We start from the raw sequence: 19,621 nt of genomic DNA on the forward strand, positions 1-19,621 counted from the left end.
GTTGGTGAGAGAAGAGAGGTGCCAGAGATCAGGGCTGCAGCCTATTGGGGGCTGCAGGGCTGAGAACCGGAAGAAATGACTGAATATGGAGGACAGTGGAGGATAATGTTCGCAAAGTAACAGGGAAGGACGTCGCCCACGAGGTGGGGCCCCGCTCTGTTCCATGGGGACAGTTTGGGTGTTAGGACACTCAGTACTCTATCTCCACATAAAGGTCAGCCCCACCCGAAGTCAGGAAGGACCCTAGAACAGATGTGTGCCTTTGTATCTTGGTTAAAGAAAAAAACAGTCCAGTCTTCACCCCTTTATCAAAAAGTCCATTTGGTGTGTGTGTGGCGGGGGGGGGGGGGGGGTGGTATGTTAATGCAAGCACATAAAATAGCAAGCATCCAGGGACTCAAGATCAGGCTAAATTCTCTTCAAAGACCCTTTCAACCTTGAAATTCTCTAAATATGTTTTATTGCAGTTTTAGTTTTAAAAAAGACCTCGTATGATGGAAAACAACAGATGCACCTTAAAGAGAAGACTGCAGGAGCAGTGAACACGCTAGATAGCCCCTCCGTCCGCACAGACTACCGTCTGCGGAATCTCCCTCCAGACGCTTTTCAAAGGAGTTGTCGTCACGCTCTGTGTACAAATTTAGCATCTTTGCTCTGAGGGCATAGAATGATCACACCACATTTTAACAGAGGTCTGGGTGACAGCCCCCCAGTCAGAGGGTCCCTGGGCTACATAAGCACATTCTCATGGAAACACGGGAGAGCCAGGGGACCACCAGGGCCCGGGTATGTCGATGGACAGTCGAATCATCCCGCCAAGCTCCTTCTCAGACCCAGTCCTGGAGGCAGCTACAGCTGGCCCAGAGGAGGCACCCGGGCCTCCTCGGCTGTCCCTGGCCCAAGAGGGTCCTCCAGCGCCCTGGGGCAGCACCTGGTCTGGGTGCTCTGCTTCTGAGCCCGGTGTGTCACATGTTGCTTCCTCCCAGTTCTGGAGCTGGCTGTATCTTCAAGGACTTGAGCCTTCTGGCCACCGGGACCCTCAGTGGCTGGCAGATTGGGCTGAGCTGTCCCCTTCCGAAATGCCCTGAGCTGCTGGAGAAGCTGACTCTTCCCAGTACAGTCCCTGTGACATATGACAAGCAACCTCAACACCAAGTGGAGCCAGACCCCCCCATCCAGAGTGCTTCCAGAAGCATGTTCACTGGTTCTCAAGACAGTTAAGATTTTGGCCTCTCAGCCCTTGCTGGGTCATAGGGCATGTTAGCACGTTAAAGGCCTGTGGGAGGAAACCTATGTAACGCTTCTCAACTCAGATTTTTCTTCTTTTTTCCCATACACCTAATGATGTTCCATTTTAGGGGGAACACTGCCTTTGACTCTGACATTCCCACAGGGTAGGATCCACAGGCTTTTCAATTCCAAAAACTATAGATACAGCATGTAAGTCTAAGTGGCCCCATGACCACCATGTGGGGCCTCTGCATGTTGGGGAGTGGAAACTTCTCTGAATTTAACATTGCACTTCTTAATTCACCCTGGCCTTTCCTTTCTAGCTAACAGCCATCACTTTATTCCATCCTGACAACTTCTTTTCACTTCCAATGCTATCGGCAGTAGGGACCAAATCAATTTGGAGAGCTATTTTTTAGAAGGAAAGTACTAATCCCTTCTCAGGAGCGAAGTGAGGTATCCTTGGTGATGTCAGGAGGACAGCAGCCCAGGCTAGGCCCCAAGTGGGCTCCCACGGGCCACCTCCCAGACCACCCCTAGGCCCACACGTGCTGGCCCTGTGGGTGCAAGACAAAGCTGAAAGCACAAACATCAAACGTGCCAGGCTGAGGGCTTGCTGTGGAAAGCAGAGATGGACCATGCCCAGGTGGCGGGAGCCCCTTGGTGGTTACCGTAGCCCCTGGGAGGAATGACGCTCCTGCTCTGCTGGTCCCTGTTGGTCTCCGAGAGCCGCTGTCTCTTCCTCCTCCTCGCTGTCAGAGGAGCTGGAGCTGGAGCTGGAGGTGACGAAACCTTGGTTCACAGAATGTATCCCACGCCACCCAGGCCTCCCTACTGACCCAAGACCACTGAGGTTTCCTGCCAAGTGGTGGAGGGACAAACTCCAGGGCGATGTACCAAAGCCTAGACTGCTGGCTTTAAGCTCTGCCTGGGTTCTGCTCTCCCTGCAGGGAGACCCTGCTGATGGGACCAAGTGGGACTGCCGGCCAGGCTCAGCTCCTGGCTACGAGCACTTCTCCACCAAGCAGTGCTCTGGTACTAGCCCACATGGGCGCTGTCCCACACCGTCCCACCTGTCGAAGCCCCCGCTCCTCCTGAGGCCAACGTGGCTAATGCAAAACAGGGCTGTCACCACTTCCAGTACCTTTCTGAAGACCCAAGTTCCAATGGCTCCGTGGGCCGCAAATCGATGAAGACGGTAGGAGGCTCTGCTGGGCCCCTTAGCTGCAGGCCGCTGGCTAGCCTTAGGCCCAGCTCAGCCTGGAAGCCCGGCTCCATCCAAGCAGTTCTGAGATAAGAGAGCAGGGTTTTCTGAGTCACTTCTGGGTGATTATGGTGTGACCTGTGCTGGGCTCAGGGCTGCCCCCAACTGGACGCCCACCATGTGCAGGGCACTGAGCTAGGCCCTGTAAGTGCCCTTGTTCTTTTTTGCTCTTCAGAACAACCCTCAAGATTTGGCCAACAATGCCCAACAGAACCATCCATGGTGACTGACATGTTCAGGGTCTGTGCTTTCCCATGTGGTAGCCACTGGCCAAAGGTAGCTACTTAAATTTACATGTTAGCTAATTGAAATAAATAAAAAAAATAAAATTAAATCATTTCCTTGGGGCACCTGGGTAGCTCAGTCATGATCTTCGGCTCAGGTCATGATCTTCGGCTCAGGTCATGATCTTGCAGTTTATGGGCTGGAGCCCCGCATCAGTCTCTGTGCTGACAGCTCGGAGCCTGGAGCCTGCTTCAGATTCTGTGTCTCCCTCTCTCTCTGCCCCTCCCCAACTCCTGCTCTGTCTCTCTCTCTCTCTCAAAATTAAATAAATATTAAAAAAATATATAAAAAGTCATTTCCTCATTTGTACGAGACATGTTTCAAAGGTTCAGTAGCCACATGTGGCCAGTGGCTATCAATTGGACAGTGCAGGTCTAGATATTTCTACTGGACACTGGGTTGCTAGGAACGGAAGCCCGCTCCAAGTAGCTCAGGTAAAAAGGGGGATTCAGTGGCTCTCAGATTCCTAAAAAGAGTGGAACAACCAAAGTGTGGGAAGCTAGGCTTTAAGGGATCCTGGTGCCCTGTCCCCACCTCTTCCCTTTCGGCTTCAGTCTTTCTCACTACAGCTGGCCTTTCTCAGCCCTCCCATCCCCATCCGGACACACTGAGACTGGGAATTCTCAGGGAAAGGCTCTGATTGGCCTGGCTTGGGTCACAGGCCAGTGCTAGCCTAACAGTCTGACAAGGCAGGTCCTTGTCTGGGGAAGTCATGTGGATGATGGAGGGAGGGTTCCTAACGAGTGTGCAAAGAGTAGGTGCTCTGAGGCTCGAGTCCCAGCCCTGCCATCTATGGCCTAGACAGGCCAACCTCTGAGCCTCAGTTTCCTCATCTATAACATGGGGATAAGATAATAGCAGCACCTACCTGATCAGATTGTTGAGATGAAATGAGAAATATACATCAAGTGCCCCCCCCCCGCCCCCAGGTAGGCCTAATAAATGCTGCAAGTCCATGGGCCACTTCCACAGAGGACAGGGCTGTAGCTGGCAAGAAGTCCCACCTGCTGCTGGTCTCCCGCTGCTTGGTGTCCTGGGGCATGTCAGCAGGTGCCTTCCAGGCAGAAGAGGCTCTGGATTGTGTGGCACCCAGGAGGGCGAGCCGTTCCATGAGCCTGTCCTGGGTGTTGAGCAGGGTGTGGTCTGAGGGCAGAGCGGGGAGGCTGCTTAGTGGGGACACTGCCCCTGTTTGATTTACAGTAGCCTGAGCTACTGATTCCCCTTGGAATCCTTTGTGTAGACACACCTCACCTTGTACACGTCCTCTGCCCCTCAGCCCTGTACAAAGACCCCCACCTCCAGCTCAGCAGGGCCAGGGGAGTGGTATGTACACAATCCCCATAAAGAGGGAGTGACTTACTACTAACAGTTTACCTCACTCCTCAGTCCCACATGTCAGAGGGAACCATAATTAACAATTAACACTTAAAAAAAAAAAAAAAGGCAACAGGATTATCCTCTGTAGATTTTTTTTCACTATATAGATTGTCTTTCCATGTTAACATACGTAGATTACCTTCATTGGGTTTTAGTGCATTTTGTGCTGTAACTGCTTTAGCTTGACTCCTATAGAATATTGAATATGGGTCATTTCCAAATGTTCACAATTATAAACAGTATTGCAACAAACATCCTTGAATACACACCTTCACCCACTGGGGTATTTAGGATAGACTTTAGCAGTGGAATAAGTGGATCGAAGGCTTAAGTGCCTTTAAAATAGAGAATGGATTCTGCCACATTGCCCTCCAAAACAGGTGCGTGGATTACAGCCGCTGCCTTACAGGAGAGAGGGTTTCTCCACACCCTGCTGTACGGCGTTAAATTACAAACAAACAAGCAAACAAAAAAAACCTTGTTGAAACAGCACCAGGGGCTCAGTCACAGAGGGAGTTTGCTCCGGAATTGGAAGCCGGAACCCACAAACCTCCTTGCTCCTTTCCTTCACTCACCTTCGTGGCCCGGGATGGATGGAGAGGGAAGAGGAGCTTTCCTTTTATTTACAGAACTGCCCATAGCGAGCCCACAGGTGCAATGGCAGTAATCACATCCCTGGCTTTCTCGGTAAATGGGGAGATGAATGGAAGCGGAGTTTGCTTAGGAGCTGGGTGAAGAAGCACAAAATGCAGGTTGGTTTGCTCTCAGAGAGAGAGAGGAAGGCCTGAGGGGGTGGGCAGGAGGAAAAGGTGTGGGTCAAGGGTAGGGACCGTGTCTGAAGGCCCCCCTGGTATCTCCAGAGCCTCTTCCACGCCAGACACCAGCAGGGGGTCATATGTATAATGAATGAGTGAGTGAATGAGTGAGTGGGTGAAATTTCCACGGGCTGGCACCTGACCTGTGTGGGACCATGAGGGCTGAGCAACAGAGAGGACATGGTGGGCTGCCAGGCTGACCCTATTTTTGAGAGCCCCTGGAAAGAGCTGCTTATGGGGATGCACTTGGGCCCTGGCGTTCAAGATCAGACCTCGGCCCAGGCGGTCAGCTGCCCACCACGTAGCTCCAGGTGCGCGATCTCCCCTGTCATCTTCTCGCCCTGCCAGACTTTGAAGGATGTGATCCAAATCCCACTCTTCAAGTTGCTGAAATAATTAAAGGAGTGATTAAAATGCAGCCACAGGGTCCTGGCAGCAGGAGTGCCTGCTTCCACAGCTGCCGTGACCAACAGAGGCCATCGTGGGTTGTTTTGGGTTAGAAATGAGGGTTTGGGTGCCTGCCCACATTGGCACGGGCTCCCTCTCTCACCCGCACCTCCATTAAGGTGGGTGGGGCCAGCGTCTCCTGCCTTCTCTTTCCTATGCCTTTTTTAGGCAACACTTTTGTTTTTGGCACAGAGACACTGTTTGACCTGGAAACCCCCGTGTTGTCTTAAAACTCTTTAGGTTCATATGGGTTTAGAGTGTTGGGAGGTTAAAACGTTTTGCTCTCTTAAGGAACAGATTGTTCTGGGCAGGTGCTCCCACGCAAGGACTTGGAAAAGAGCGCTGGGGGCGTCCGGGTGTGGCGAGAGGAGGGAGGAAGGTAATTGGGAATTGATGTTCCTTGTAGCTCCTTGTGGCCCTAGGGTGAGTGAAGACAGAAGTGTTTGGGGACCAGCAGAATGGAAAGAATGGCTTGTTTAAACCACAACCGATGAGAATGAAATTGGTAAAAATGACCTCCATGTACAACCTGACACCGTTTTTCTATGTTGTTGAAATTATCAAAATTTGAAAATAAGGCAAAAAAAGGAATTGTGTGATGTTTAAATGTCATGCTGGAGCTTTTGTGACAAGCCCACCTTTCTGGGGACAGTAATTTGGCTTGCACAGTTGACCAGGGCCCACCTATTTTACAACTTTGTAAACTGAGAACAGGTACAGTGGGTTTTTTCTGTCTGGTAGAGGTGATAACCCCAAAAGTAACAAAAACTTGTTGTTACTTTTGTTAGGATGTTGACCAATCTTGTACTTAGTATAGCAGTTTTATCTCAGCACTGCTGAGATTCTTTTTCCGCAGTTTTACAAAATCCCACTTTCTCATAATCTCTTTGACCTGGCTTTGTCTTCCTGCCGGTTCCCTCATTAATGAGCTAAATACAACGTTAACAGGTGCTCACACTATTTGTGTGACAGTGACAGCTTTAAGATTTTGGGAATTGTGCTTCAACAAAGTTTGTTCTATATCTTATATGTGGCTGTCTTGTCTTTATAAACATGCTTTAGGTTAGTATTCCTCCAGCCTTTCCTTCCTCCCTTCCTCCCTTCCTTCCTTCTTTCCTTCCTTTTAAAGAAGGATGGAGTCTCCTTGTTCTTATTCTCCTTAACTCTACCTAAGGATGGTCTGTCTGTCAGGACCACACACCCACTGAGACAGGCATGACTGATGGCTGGGGGACCTAGGACCATGTGCCTAGGGGCTTAAGGTCATTGCTGTAGACTGAATGTCTGTGTCCCTCAAAAATCCACACGTCGAAATCCTAATGCCCAATGTGATGGTGTTTGGAGGTGGGGCCACCGGGAGATGATTATGTCATGAAGGTGGAGCTCTTATAAAAAGGCCCCAGAGCGCTCCCTCGCCTCTTCCACCCTAAGAGGACACAGCCAGATGTCAGGAAGAGGCTCTCACCAGACACTGAATGTGCTGGCGCCATGATCTGGGACTCCCCAGCCTCCAGAACTGTGAGAAATGAATTTCTTTTTAAGCCCTCCGTCTGTGGCATCTGTTATGGCAGCCCAGGTGTAGTGGGCAAGCCCTCAGGTTGTCCTGTGGAGGACCAGCTCACGGCCAATGTGCAGGGGACGCCCTGAGGAAGCACAGGCTGGAAGATGCCTACCTTGAGGGAGAGCACCAGCCGTCCTTCCCGGGGCCCCTCTGGTGGAGTCTCTGGTCTTGGAACTACCACTGCCGCTGCACAGGGTGCCTCTTCCACTTGACTTTGGTCACTGCAGGCTGGGTCCCGGGCATCCCAGGTGACTTTATGGAGTATGTCCTTCTCAATCATCTTCCTTCTCTCCTTTCGGAGGGCTCTGCGGTCTGCATAGTCTGCGGCCCAACCGGTTTGTGAGGCAGTGCTCAGGGGCTCTGCTTTCAGGTCGCCTTCCCAGGGGGACGGGGTAGCTTCCCCCTGCAGCCCTTGGTGAGGACCCTGGGTGCTGAGGGACACAGCCCCATGGTTGTCTTCCTGCCACTTGGGGGTGTCCTTGGGCACCCTGAGAAGAGAACTGGTTTCCCCACAGCTGTCTATAGGCCCGCCAGAGTCTCCACCTTGCAGAGAGGCAGAAGCCTCTGTCCTTGGGCCCCACTCTCTCCAGGGTTCTGTGCTGGGTTCCACAGGCACTGCACCTGGCTGTGGACAAAATGGGTGTCCTCAGCGTTCTCAAAAACATACTTGAGGGAATTTTTGTGTGTATGCAGTAAAACAGGTATGTAACATAAGATTTGCCATTTTAACCATTTTATCAATCTGTGACATTAAGCACATTCATAATGTGCAATCGTCACCACTATTTCCAAAGCTTTTTTATCACCCCAAAGAGACTGCACCTTCCCTCCCCCCAGGCCCCTAGTAACCTCCAGTCTACTTTCTGTCTCTACGGATTTGCCTGTTCTTGATATTTCATATAGATGGAATCACACAATACTTATCCTTTTGTGTCCTTTGGCTTAGCTTAGTGTTTCCAAGGTGCATGGAGGTTGTGGGTCAGTACTTGATTCTTTTTTATGGAGTGCATAATATTCCATTGTATGGACTATGTTTTGTTGATCCATTTCATTTGTTAGTGGCCATTGGGTTGTTGTTACCTTTTGGCCACTGCAAATAGGCCACACAGCTATTAAGGGGTAGACAAGATGAAACCCAGGCCCTCTGACTCCAGAGCAAGCCCACAGCCTCTGCCCCCATGAGTGAGGATAGACTTTCCTGTCCCAGGTTGAGAAGAAAAAATTCTCCAGGACAGTTGCTGAGGTAATTGTAGAAATGAAAACGCAAGATAAACTCACGTGGACATCCCTGCACCTGAACTAACTAGAGGTCTTGGCAGGCCTGGGAATTTCAGACCTTCTTCTAGGTGTAGCTGAGTGAGGGAGTCATGATGATGAATGTTCTGTAAGATGACCCTGTATCAGTGCTTGCACTGAGATTTCCAGAACTCTCAGCACATAACCCCTGCCTCTAAACTGGCACGGAGACTTGACCAAACTCTAGAATGGCTTCTAGCAGCACACGGCTAGCATGACCCCAGTCCGTGAAAACATCTGCCTGAGAAAGCTCAGTGCTGTGGGGAGAATTCAGTGTTTGTTCCAGCCAACACCTGATGAGAGGCCCCTGACCTCCCTTTCTTAAGAGCATTTCCTAAAAAGGGCTTCAGACTCGGAGCTACGTGTCTCTTACAACCCAGAAGCATCTGTCCTGGGCCTGAGAGCCTTTCCTTTGGAATGTTCTCGTCAGGAAGGACATGGGCTCTGTCTCCCTTCTTCCAGGGAGGATAGACTCCTGACTTCCATACCTGCCAGCGGACACGCCTGGCTTAGTCACACCCACGCTGGCCTGCTCTTTGTGATCGTTCACTTCTCTGACTCTAGTGAGCCCTGTTCTCCCCCTCCCTCGGTCTCCCTTTGAAACCCCGGTCACTTCTGCACAAGTCGGAGGGAACTCAGCTCTTTCCCTGCTGTCAACAGTTACCGAATGAAACCTGCTTCCCCTGCTTTGACGAATGTCTGGCTGTGCTGGTCTGTGACAGCATACCCACTTCCCCTAGTTAATGAGTGACAACTAGTCATAATAATTACAGCAGAGGTAGGCCTGTCTCCCGGAGCCTTTAAGAAGAGCCAAAAGGCCTGATCAGTTGGGGACCTGCCCCGTGATGAAAGTCTATTGATGGGTTCTATTTATAAGGGCAGCAATGAATTTTAAGCATCAAGCCATTTTTTTTTTTTTTTTTTTTTTTTTTAGCAGCAGGCAAAAGTTTATTAGAATATAGGATTAGAAAGGAAGAATAGTAGGAAAGCTCTCTTCACAGAGAGGGGACATTCGAAAGTGAATGCCCCAAGCCATTAATTTTAGATAGAGTTTTTGGTCTTACCTGGGGCTCTGGGAAATGAGAAAAGAAGATGGAAAATTTGCTCTGACAGTTGGCGATGACTGTGAGTGATACGTGGTTACAGAGTGTGCTTTGGCATTTCTAATTGTTTCTTGTGTTCACCTCACCTCTCCAGTGAGGGGCACCTACTTACCTCTGAATCCCCACTGTCACTCTTATTAAATCAACAAATGTTTAGGGAGTGCCGCAGTTTTGACCTCTTTGACCCACACCATAGCGTCAGGTGAGAGCGCGGACACCCACACCCACACCCCATTCTGCCCGCAGGGTCCCAGCTTTGTGGATCCCCCGGGGCCTGCCTTCTACAGACCTCAGAAGACCCATCAACCGTAGCAAGCCAGGCCCCGGCAGGGTCTTCGGCCAGCTCCTCCGACAGGTCTGGGATCAGGGCAGTGTGATCTCGCTGGAAGATGAACAGCTCCTCTGCCTCGCAGTCCGACTGTGACAAATGAGAGGACTTTTGAATTATAGGGCAGCAGGCAGAGCCAGGAGGGCCTCAGCCTCCGTCTGCCCTTGCCCTGCTGCTCAAGAGTGATCTGGGGAGATCAGCTTTCTCCCAGAGGTCTTTGGCCTGGCTGGTTCCTGCCACTGATTTAGAAAAGGGCTCAGCTGCACAGCCTCGTGAAGTGAGATCCCGGGCTCTAGTTGTGCACATACCTGCCACCCCCTAAGACCTTGAACATAACAGGTGCTCAGATAACACCTGGCACTGAACGAACAGAGCAGCAAGGTGGTAGCTGAGAGAAGAGCCCAGCTCTCCCCCTGGCCTGTAACCTTTAGCCATCACATAAATGACACAGGGTCTTAGCGCCTCTAAGGGGAGAGGGGGCACTTAGAGTCACCAGCTCACCTTGCAAGGATATCTGAAGATGAGAACAAATGAGGCTGAAGACATGAAAAGGTACTGGGGTCATGTTATGTTATCTACTCTCCGTTGACTTTGTTGCATGCTGGAAGATACCTGAGGCCCAGGACGCTCTGTTTGTCTTTGTAGGCATCCCAGGAAGGACCCAAACCTGTCAGGTTACTTCTAAATGCCTAGCTGCAAACTGTGAGTTTGGCACCCACTACTAGGGAGCGGCTGCCCAGGGCCTTGTCTACCATTCTTCATCGATAGGGTCACTGCCATTCTTGTGTGTGTGCACATGCCCACTTTTCACTAGGTGGAGAAGCTGGCACAGCTCATTTAAGACTGAATTCAGAGTCACTCTTGTCACCCAGTGTTCTCAGTTCAGTGTTCGATATCAGTCAGTAGAAACTAGAAACACAATTACGATCATGGGGAGGCAGGGTCTGCCAGGTGTGTAATGTCACAAAGGGCTTCTTATTCTTGAAGAGGCAAAGTAGGCTCCATAAATGTTTGTTGAATGAATGCATGCCACCATTTCAATGCATCACGATAAGCTCTTGGAGGAATTCTCCGGTCATAATTTCAGGTCACTGAAATGGCCCGTAAGGATGCCAAGTATGAATAAATGTATTCGGAGGACAAAAAGCAAAATTATGACAAATGCAGGAGCTGATAAGCTCCAAAGCTGTTCTTGGGTCAACATTGTGCTTGCCATGGGAAGAAAGGGCAATCGGGGCCCAGGAAAACATAGGAAGAAGGCGCTTGCTTACCAAGGAGGAATCGGAGTCCAGAGATGGGAGCTGGTCCCTGACGGCCTCAAGGATGGCATCCCAGGGCCCTGTCTGGGAGGCCCAGCGAGGTGGGGACTCCTCATCTTTGTCCTGGGATGCCATGAGGACCCAGGCTCCAGGGATGCTGCTCAGCGTGCCATCATCCACGCAGCCCTGAAGAGGACACAGGGTGAGGTGAGAGGGTTCCAGGGGCCAAGGGCCAAGAGCTCAGGGTGGGGCAGTGGGAGAGGGCTGCCTTTTCAAAGCGTCTACCACCCTGTGGGGGGTGAAAACAGACTGCCAGACCTCCCATTGGTTTCCCTTCTGGTTCTCCAGGTTCCTGTTCCTGTTAGTCAATGTGCCCACGTGTGTGTGTGTGTGTGTGTGTGTGTGTGTGTTTGAACAACACAGGTTGGAACTGCATGAGCCCACTTATATGCAGATTTTTTTCAATAAATGCAGTTAGTACAATAATGTATTTTCTCTTATGATTTTCTTAACATTTTCTTTTCTCTAGCTTATTTTATGTGGGAATACTGTATATAATACATGTAACATACAACATGTGTTAATCGTCTAATGATGTTATTGGTAAGGCTTCTGGTCAACAGTAGGCTGTTGTCGCTAAGTTTTTAGGGAATCAAAAGTTATATGTGGAGGTGTGCCTGGTTTGCTCAGTCAGTAGAGCATGTGACTCTTGATCTTGGGGTTTTAAGTTTGAGCACCAAATTGGGTGCAGAGAGGACTTAAAAATAAAATCTTAAAAAAAATTTTTTTTAATGTTTATTTTTGAGACAGAGAGAGCATGAACAGGGGAGGGTCAGAGAGAGAGGGAGACACAGAATCCGAAGGAGGCTCAAGGCTCTGAGCTGTCAGCACAGAGCCTGACACGGGGCTCGAACTCACAGACCCCGCGATCATGACCTGAGCCAAAGTCGGTCGCTTAACCGACTGAGCCACCCAGGCGCCCCTAAAAATAAAATCTTAAGGGGGCACCTGGGTGGCTCAGTCAGTTAAGCGTCCAATGTCCAACTCTCTCTCTCTCTCTCAAAAAAATAAGCATTTAAAAAAAGATTTTATTTTAATATTTATTTATTTGGAGAAGGGGGAGGGTGTGCATGAATGGGGAGGCGCAGAGAGAAAGATTGAGAGAGTGAGAGGGAGGGAGGGAGACAGGGGATCTGAAGCAGGCTCTGTGCTGAAAGTGAAGAGCCCAATGCAAGGCTGGAACCCGCGAACCATGAGATGATGACCTGAGCTGAAGTTGGACGCTTAACTGACTGAGCCACCCAGGTGCCCCTAAAAGAAAGAAAATCTTAAACATTATATGTGGATTTTTGACTGCGCGGGGTATTGGTCCTCCTAAGTCCTGTGTTCAAGAGTCAACTGTATGTGTGTATGTATATCTATATATATCTAGATGTATATATCTATACCTATAATATGTAATGTAACCATATACATACATATGTAGGTATATGTATATGATAAATAGAATGATATATGTGTATGATATACAGATTATGTAAGGTATTTATATCACAAGTAACATAAATACCATTACTATCTACATTTTATAGACTCAGAGAAGTTACATTGTTAGCAAATGGCAAAGACAAAATTTGTAGCAAAGTTAGAAGGGATTTCAAGCCTCACTACACTTTACTGCCCCCTTACAAAGGAGTCCCCAAGAAAGTTTTTTTGGAGTCACCACTTAACCCCTGACACCCAGGCACTTAACCAGCCCTTTCCATCTTTTGTACTCCTAACAGGAGAAGGCCTGGGCCCTCAGGGGTCAAGGTAGCTTTAGGAATGTGGGATGATGGTACTTCAGAGCCAGTGTCTGGACATCCCCTGCAGCCCCCAGATATAGCCCACTGTGCCTATACTATGAGAAGAGAGCACTTCCGCCCTAGCCCTGCCTGGCTATTACTCTGTGTCAGGACCCCCAGGAAGGCAGCAGTAGCAGATGTGAGTGGTGGGGTACTTGCTTTTGTGCTCACAGAACCTGGAGCAGGAGCTTGGTGCGCCTTGAACTGTGAACAGCAGGGTGGGGACGCAGCTCATAACACATCAGCGGATGTTTTTGGGAACCGGTCTCTGTAGGGCAGACTGTAGCGTAACAGAATCACCAGATATTCTAGGTTCTTCAGACAGGCAAGGCAACAGGGTAGGGAAAGGCATTACAGGTTGCAGCAAGAACATGTACAGTGGCTCACAAGAGTGAAAATTGCCCAACATGTTGGGGTAAGAAAGTATCTGCTGCGAGAATATGCGGTGATGACAGACCAGATCGCGGAGGGGCTTGAACACCACGGCGAGTTCACTTTATCCTGCTGACTGGGGTTAACTTCTAAAGCTAAGCGGCGGAGCTGCTCGAGTCTCCTCCGAACCCTGGAGCAAATTCCACGTCCGTTTCTTCGCTGCAGCCCGTTAGCCCCGCCCCTATCCCCGCCCCCGCCCTTCTGGCCTAGGAGCCCCGTTGTCCTGACAACTGGACGCCAACACCCTCCCGGACCAGTCTTTTAAATTCTAAAGCTGGGAAACAGGAAAACACGTCGCTCGTCTTCCCACCCGTCCCCACCCACCCGTTTCCCGCCCCCGTCCCATCAAAATCCCGACATGTACCTTCGGAGGCCACTCACCTCAGGCCTCTACCTCCCCTCTCTGCGCAGTTTTGACAGGACTATAAACAGTTCCCAGTGCGTTCCTCCGGACCCGTTCGCTCCCCCGGGCCGTGGCGCAACTACTGAGGCTGTCACCGCCTTTGGAATCCCCCCTCGGCAGTTTTACATTACTGGACTGCCAACCGCACTTTTTCCCCCCGCTCCTCTTTCGGGACTTGGCGCGTCCTGCCTCTCTTGAAATAGGATTGGTTTCCCTGGAGAGCGGAGGGGAGGGGCAAGGCGAACTCCTCCTGTTGATTGGCTGCCGCGGGGGTCACACAGCGAGCCGGGCGAGCTGACCGGAAGGCTCGGGTGCGGGACGGACAAATTCCACAGCGCCGGGAGCGCCCCGCGGCCCGGCGAGAGTCCCGGCGTGCTCCGCGCCTCCCGCAACCACTTCCGGGGCGGGAGCGGGGTCGCGGTGTCCGGGCGCTGCGGCGGCAGCCCGCGCGGAGGGAGCCCGGGCGTGCGTGGCGGCGAGCGCGCCGGGCTGAAAGAGTGCGGCGGCGCACCGGGACTCAGCGCAGGTACGCTCGGTGGCGGCCCGACACCGCCTGGGGCCGGCATTTGCCGCCTGCCTGTTTGCCGCCAGGCCCGGCCCGCCGCTTGGTAGCCGCGTGAGTTTCTGGCGACGCTTCCGCTTTTGCATCCTTGTAGAGGCGACGGCAGAGCCACGTGCCATGTGGGGTTACCAGGAGGAGGTGTCAGGGGATGTCTGTGCGGTCTGGCCTGGCGGTGTTCTCGAAGGACCCACCCCGGGGCTTGACAACCAGGGTGGGTACCCCAGTCTGCGCGAACGGCTCACGCGTCAGGACGAGACGGGCTGCCTTTGGGCTTTTGCAGACTTCCTCCCTGTGGGCGTGGCGGCCGACTATCAGCGTCATTATTTTTTAGTTAAGGTTTTTGGGTTATTGAAAAGGTAATGGATACTAAGCAAGTATACAAATGTATGGATGAACGTAATCGTTTTATTCATAACAAATACCCCATCATTGTAGAGTGTGTGGCATGTGGCATGGTGATAAAAGAAGTACCAATAGCTTTACGGCCCCGTGGCATCCGAGTTCTCTCTCCATAGGCTCCTAGAGCCGGGCCTGGTTGTGACTGACGCCTTGCAGGGTGAGAGACACCTGAGCCTCTAATAATAAGAGAGACCACATAGGGGCACCTGGCTGGCTCAGGCAGTTAAGCTTCCGACTCTTGGTCTCGGCTCATGACCGGCTGAGGTCATGATCTCATGGTTTGTGAGTTCGAGCCCCGCGTGGGGCTCCGTGCTGTGGCTGCGGAGCCTGCTTGAGATTCTCTCTCTCCTTTCTCTGGCCTTCCCCCGCTTGTACTTTCTGTCTCTCAAAATAAATATATAAATAAACTTAATTTTTTTTAATGTCTATTTATTTTTGAAGGGGAGGGAGACAGACTGCGAGTGGGAGAGGGGCAGAAAGAAAGGGAGACACGGAATCCGAAGGAGGCTCCAGGCTCTGAGCTGTCAGCACAGAGCCTGACCCGGGGGGCTCTAACCCACAAACCACGAGATCATGACCTGAGCCGAAGTGGGACTCTTAACCTACTGAGCTACCCAGGCACTCCTGTAAATAAATAAACTTTAAAAAATATATGAGAGACTGCATGGACTCCACTCTGGAGGAGGCATTTGGAGTAAAAGAGACCCACCTATAGGAGGCTTGAGGGATGTGTGGAAAGGGGCCCTGAACTGGCACTTGGCTTATTTGGGTTCTTATCCAGTATTTGTTGGCTTGGACTATTCAGGTTGGGGTTTCTTGCCTGCAGAGTGAGAAAGCTGGTTGATCTCGGGCCCTGCCAGTGTGAGGAGGTGGTGGTACCAGAACATTGGGCTTTGCTCGGAACTTGGTTACCTACAGGCCCCATCATATGTACACATATTCTGGCCAAGGGCTTACAAGATTCTTTGTGCCTCAGATTGGTGGCTTGTTAGTTGTTTGGCCATCTCAGCTGTTACCTGGAGTGTGGAAGCATTCTTTAGTAGAGACGGAGGTCCTAATGCATCTGTGAACTGCTGGAGTGCCTTTAGGCCATCTGAATGGACATGACCCTCCTTTTCTCTCTTTGCTGTACTTGTTTCCTTGTTCTCTCCCACCCATAGTAGGTAGGAGACAAAAGTTACTTGGGGACCTAAAGGTTCTAATAGGAAGCTAATGGCCTGGCATTGATTTGGTTAGGACTCCCAGAATAAAGGACTTCCATGGACTCCTCATCCTGGTACAGTGGCTCTCCAGGAACGTTCCACCACCCCACAAATTTTCCAGTGTATCACTCTCCCATCCCTCCTGTTTTCAAGGAATGTATGGGTGGATTCCTACTCAGTCAGCCTTTGCCAAACACCAATCACATCATAGTTTCTGTGCTGGGACTTACTTGTCTTTTCTTTTTAAAGATTTGTTTAAAATTTTTACCTTAGGGTGCTCCTGGGTGGCTCGGTCGGTTAAGTGTCCGACTTCTGCTCAGGTCACGAACTCACCATTCTTGGGTTTCAGCCCTGTGTTGGGCTCTGTGCCGAGAGCTCACAGCCTGGAGCCTGCTTCAATTTCTGTTTCCCTCTCTCTCTGCTCCTCCCCCACTCACATTCTGTCTCTCTCTCTCTCTCCCCCAAAAATAAACAAGGATTAAAAAAAATTTTTTTTAAATAAAAAAAATGTTTACATTAAAATTCACTCATTTGGTGTTTGGGTCTATGAGTTTTGATTAACGTATAGAGTCAACATATCTACCAACCAGTATATAAAACATTCCCCCCAAATTCCCTCTTGCTGTCCCTTTGTGGTCCCCCCATTCCTAACCCCAGTCTCGCTGATCTGTCCTCCAGCCCTTCCATTTTGTTTTTCCATTCTGTAAATGGAATCATAAAGTAGGTAGCCTTTGAGTCTGACTTCTTTAGCACAGTGAGTTTGATGTTCATTCATATGTTGTGTCTATTACTGTGTGTGTCAACTGTTTGTACCTTCTGCTTATTAGTAGCGTTCCAATATACGGCTGTGCCACTGTTTACTTATCCTTTCGTCCATGTGTGTTTAACAAGAGCCCCTTGAGCTATGCCCCCATTAGCGCAGAAGTAAAGACTGGAGATGGTAAATAGCAGAGTTAAATTTTGATATAACTCCCAAGTCCAGGCTTCTTTCCCACCACACCCAAGAGTTGATTAGGTCCAGTGACCCAATTAACGTTTCTTAACTGCCCATCCAAGAGGTTGTCAGGCTTCCTGAGTTCCTGGAGAATTCCCTTTGTAGAACTGGGGCCTGAGGGTTGATGAAGGAAAGTGTCCACTGCAGTGTGTGACTCACCATATATGCTCCTTTCTTTGTGTCTGGTGACAAGCTCACCAGTATTAGAAGGATGGAGCTGCCCAAACCATATAGCACTTAATGATAATCTTCTAAGTCTGTCCCAGGAGTTGGCTGCATTGAGTGGCAGTCTGCTAGGATAGTGACCAGCTGCCTACTGCAGGGGGCGGGTGTGACCATCCTGTTCTGTTCCCTGGAACAACCAGGAAGGAACGCTCTAACCCCTCGATCTCCCTCCACAGTGATGTCGGAGCTCAGCGATGAAGCCAGTGAGCCAGAACTCCTGAACTGCAGCTTGTCCATGTGGCATGGGCTGGGTGCTCAGGTCGGCCGGGAGGAGCTGGCCGTCCCCTTGGATCTTCACACAGCTGCTTCCATTGGCCAATATGAAGTGGTGAAGGAATGTGTGCAGCGGTAAGAGACCTTGGGAAATGTTCCTGCTCAGATTTTGAGTACCGTCTCTGTGGCTTCAGATCCCAGGTAGGGCTGTCAGTGAGCTTATGGGGCCTTGCACACAGTCGCAGACATGGAACACACCGAGATATATCCCTGTGTCTGTCGGACAGCTGTCACTAATGATTTAGGCTGGACACGAATAAGTCCGTTTTTATTCCTAAGAAGAAAACGACAGTTTGGGCTTTTTTCATAAGCTTATGAATCATTTCAGACTTTTGTTAACTACAGTCATTTTATGGTTTTTACTAATCGCAGAAGTGCTCAGACAAAACAAAAATAAAGTTAGAAAGTGATGCCCTGTGGCCTCCTTTCCCCAGGAGATTCATTTTTATCCCTTATGCCTTCCTGTCACTCTGGCTTCTACCATAGAGGAGGAGGAGGTGGGATTCATCTTCCTCTCTGGGGATCGCCACCTGATTGCCACCTGCAGTCTTACACATGTGTTAATTTAGTTTTTGGAAAAGGACCAATCTCCTTGCCTCCACCCCCTTACATCCACCTCATTGTTTCTGTTTCTCATTGACAACTAGGAGAAACCATCTTTGTCTATATCTACATGTGCCTGTTTCAGTTCCTGGGGAGCCAGAGCAAAGCCTTGTATAAGCCCTGGGTTTCTGGTTCCTAAGTCATAACTGCCACTTATAAATATGTGGCCAGTTAAGTACAAGTATAGCACTGTGGTAAGACATAATGTTTTGTGCTCCTGTACCAGGTGGCTTTTGGAATGTTAGCTGGATACACAGGCAGCACATTCCCTCACAGGGTCACTGAGACCCCAGTTACAACTTTGCTCCTTTGGCGTTCTTGGGTTTTTAAGCCTTTGGGTGTACTGTTTAAATGCATAGTCCAGGAAGGCGCCTGGGTGGCTCAGTCGGTTGGATGTCCGACTTCGGCTCAGATCATGATCTCACAGTTTGTGGGTTTGAGCCCCGCATCAGGCTCTGTGCTGACAGCTTGGAGCCTACTTCGGATTCTGTGTCTCCCTCTCTCTCTGCCCCTCCCCCACTCTCACTCTGCGTCTCTCAAAAATAAATAGAACATTACAAAAATTAATAAATCCACAGTCTGGAATGGCTCCACAGGGGAGAGGGGAAGTGTTTGTGCTCTGGTTGGGACTGTAGCCCTAGCTGACACCAAGGCTGCTGACAGTAAGCAGACTGGGACCTGAAGCGAGTAGAGGCATCAGAAGGGAGGCTTGGGCCCAACTGGACATGTCAGAGCCTCAGAGACACTCTGTGGAGGGCTGGGCTCTTCTCCACATGGAATTGAGCCACCAGCGAAGGTCATCTGGCCAGGATGGACTGGTCTCTGTGCGCTCTCCCAGCCAGCTCTACCATTGCATTCCTGGGATCAGGACCTTCTGGGATGGCTGCATGGGTATCCCGGAGTGAATAGAAGGTGCTAGCAAATGGAACATAATTGTCTGGTGTGGCTTCTTGTGTCCAAACCTCTGAGAGGCACAGACTGTTGACTGTCAGACTGGACTGCCAGATGCTGGCTTCCAGCTGTGGCAATGAGAGCATCACCTACCTCCACTGGAGGCTGGGATTGTGCAAGAGGAAGGCTGTGGGGCATGAACCATGCAGGGTGTTCTGGAAGTGGATGTTATTTCCATGCCCCAGGCCCAAACTCTGGGGTAGGAAGCCCATAATTTTTTTTCCTGGGGGAAACGCTTCTTTAGAATTTTGGTGGAAATCAGTGAAAAAGATAGGATCCTCTGGGTACTGATTTTCCAAGAATGTTTTTGTAGGATGAGGTGACGAGGGAGAAATGTTACCCATTGTCTGAGTCCCTTCCCCTTTCCTTTCCACCCAGCACTGGACTAGCAGATCCTGGTCTGTTGGAAGGCAATCAAGGCTCCGGGTCACAGTTTCTTGACCTTGGCACTCCTGACGATCTAAGCCAGATCATTCTCTGTTGGGACGCTGACTTGTGCATGCAGGATATTTAGCGGCATCCCTGGCCTCCACCCCCTAGATGCCAGTGCTTTTCCTTATGCACTCGTGAACCAGTAATGTGTCCAGACTTTGCCAAATGTCTCCTGGGGGGCAGAATCCCCCGGTTGAGAACCATCTGTGTTGCTGGGGGTAGGAAAGAAGAGAATTGCTGGCCTTGGGATAGGAGGAGGGGCCAATGAGAATGTGCATTTGGAGGAGGAAGATAGCCCTGTGGACTTTGCAGAGGCAGCTGTACAGCAAACCTAAC

The 19,621-nt window shown here is 50.4% G+C and overlaps 2 protein-coding genes across 15 annotated transcripts in view; one reads left to right on the forward strand and one right to left on the reverse strand.

Annotated features, from left to right (window-relative positions):
• Positions 1-437: 437 nt before the first annotated feature.
• DNAAF8 (dynein axonemal assembly factor 8) lies at positions 438-13,986 on the reverse strand. 5 transcript variants are annotated; one of them, XM_045461056.1, is made up of 12 exons: positions 13,623-13,986; positions 13,267-13,371; positions 12,969-13,089; positions 10,978-11,151; positions 9,668-9,796; positions 7,092-7,604; positions 5,244-5,358; positions 3,784-3,922; positions 2,375-2,518; positions 1,902-2,000; positions 932-1,123; positions 438-654 (listed from the first exon to the last, which is right to left on the reverse strand). In XM_045461056.1, exons 4-12 carry the CDS (start codon positions 11,098-11,100, stop codon positions 516-518), a joined length of 1,593 nt encoding a protein of 530 aa, XP_045317012.1. In that variant the 5' UTR covers positions 11,101-11,151; positions 12,969-13,089; positions 13,267-13,371; positions 13,623-13,986; the 3' UTR covers positions 438-515. The 5 variants fall into 5 exon arrangements, with proteins under 5 accessions (XP_045317012.1, XP_045317011.1, XP_045317014.1 ...); XM_045461055.1 differs by lacking the exon at positions 13,267-13,371; XM_045461058.1 differs by lacking the exon at positions 12,969-13,089.
• Positions 13,987-14,039: 53 nt separating this feature from the next.
• ANKS3 (ankyrin repeat and sterile alpha motif domain containing 3) overlaps positions 14,040-19,621 on the forward strand; it is a 34,081-nt gene continuing 28,499 nt past the window's right edge. For 4 of the 10 annotated variants that reach the window (XM_045461037.1, XM_045461038.1, XM_045461039.1 and 1 more), the window contains exons 1-3: positions 14,058-14,170; positions 14,301-14,417; positions 17,203-17,374. In XM_045461037.1, the coding sequence (XP_045316993.1) occupies positions 14,324-14,417; positions 17,203-17,374 (266 nt within the window). In that variant the 5' untranslated portion in view covers positions 14,058-14,170; positions 14,301-14,323. Of the gene's footprint in view, positions 14,171-14,300; positions 14,418-17,202; positions 17,375-17,415; positions 17,441-19,621 lie in introns of those variants that run through there. The other 6 variants (XM_045461043.1, XM_045461044.1, XM_045461046.1 and 3 more) reach the window with 4 other exon arrangements.

Source organism: Leopardus geoffroyi, chromosome E3 (assembly GCF_018350155.1).
Source record: "Leopardus geoffroyi isolate Oge1 chromosome E3, O.geoffroyi_Oge1_pat1.0, whole genome shotgun sequence".
In the NCBI taxonomy this organism is placed as follows: Eukaryota; Metazoa; Chordata; class Mammalia; order Carnivora; family Felidae; genus Leopardus; species Leopardus geoffroyi.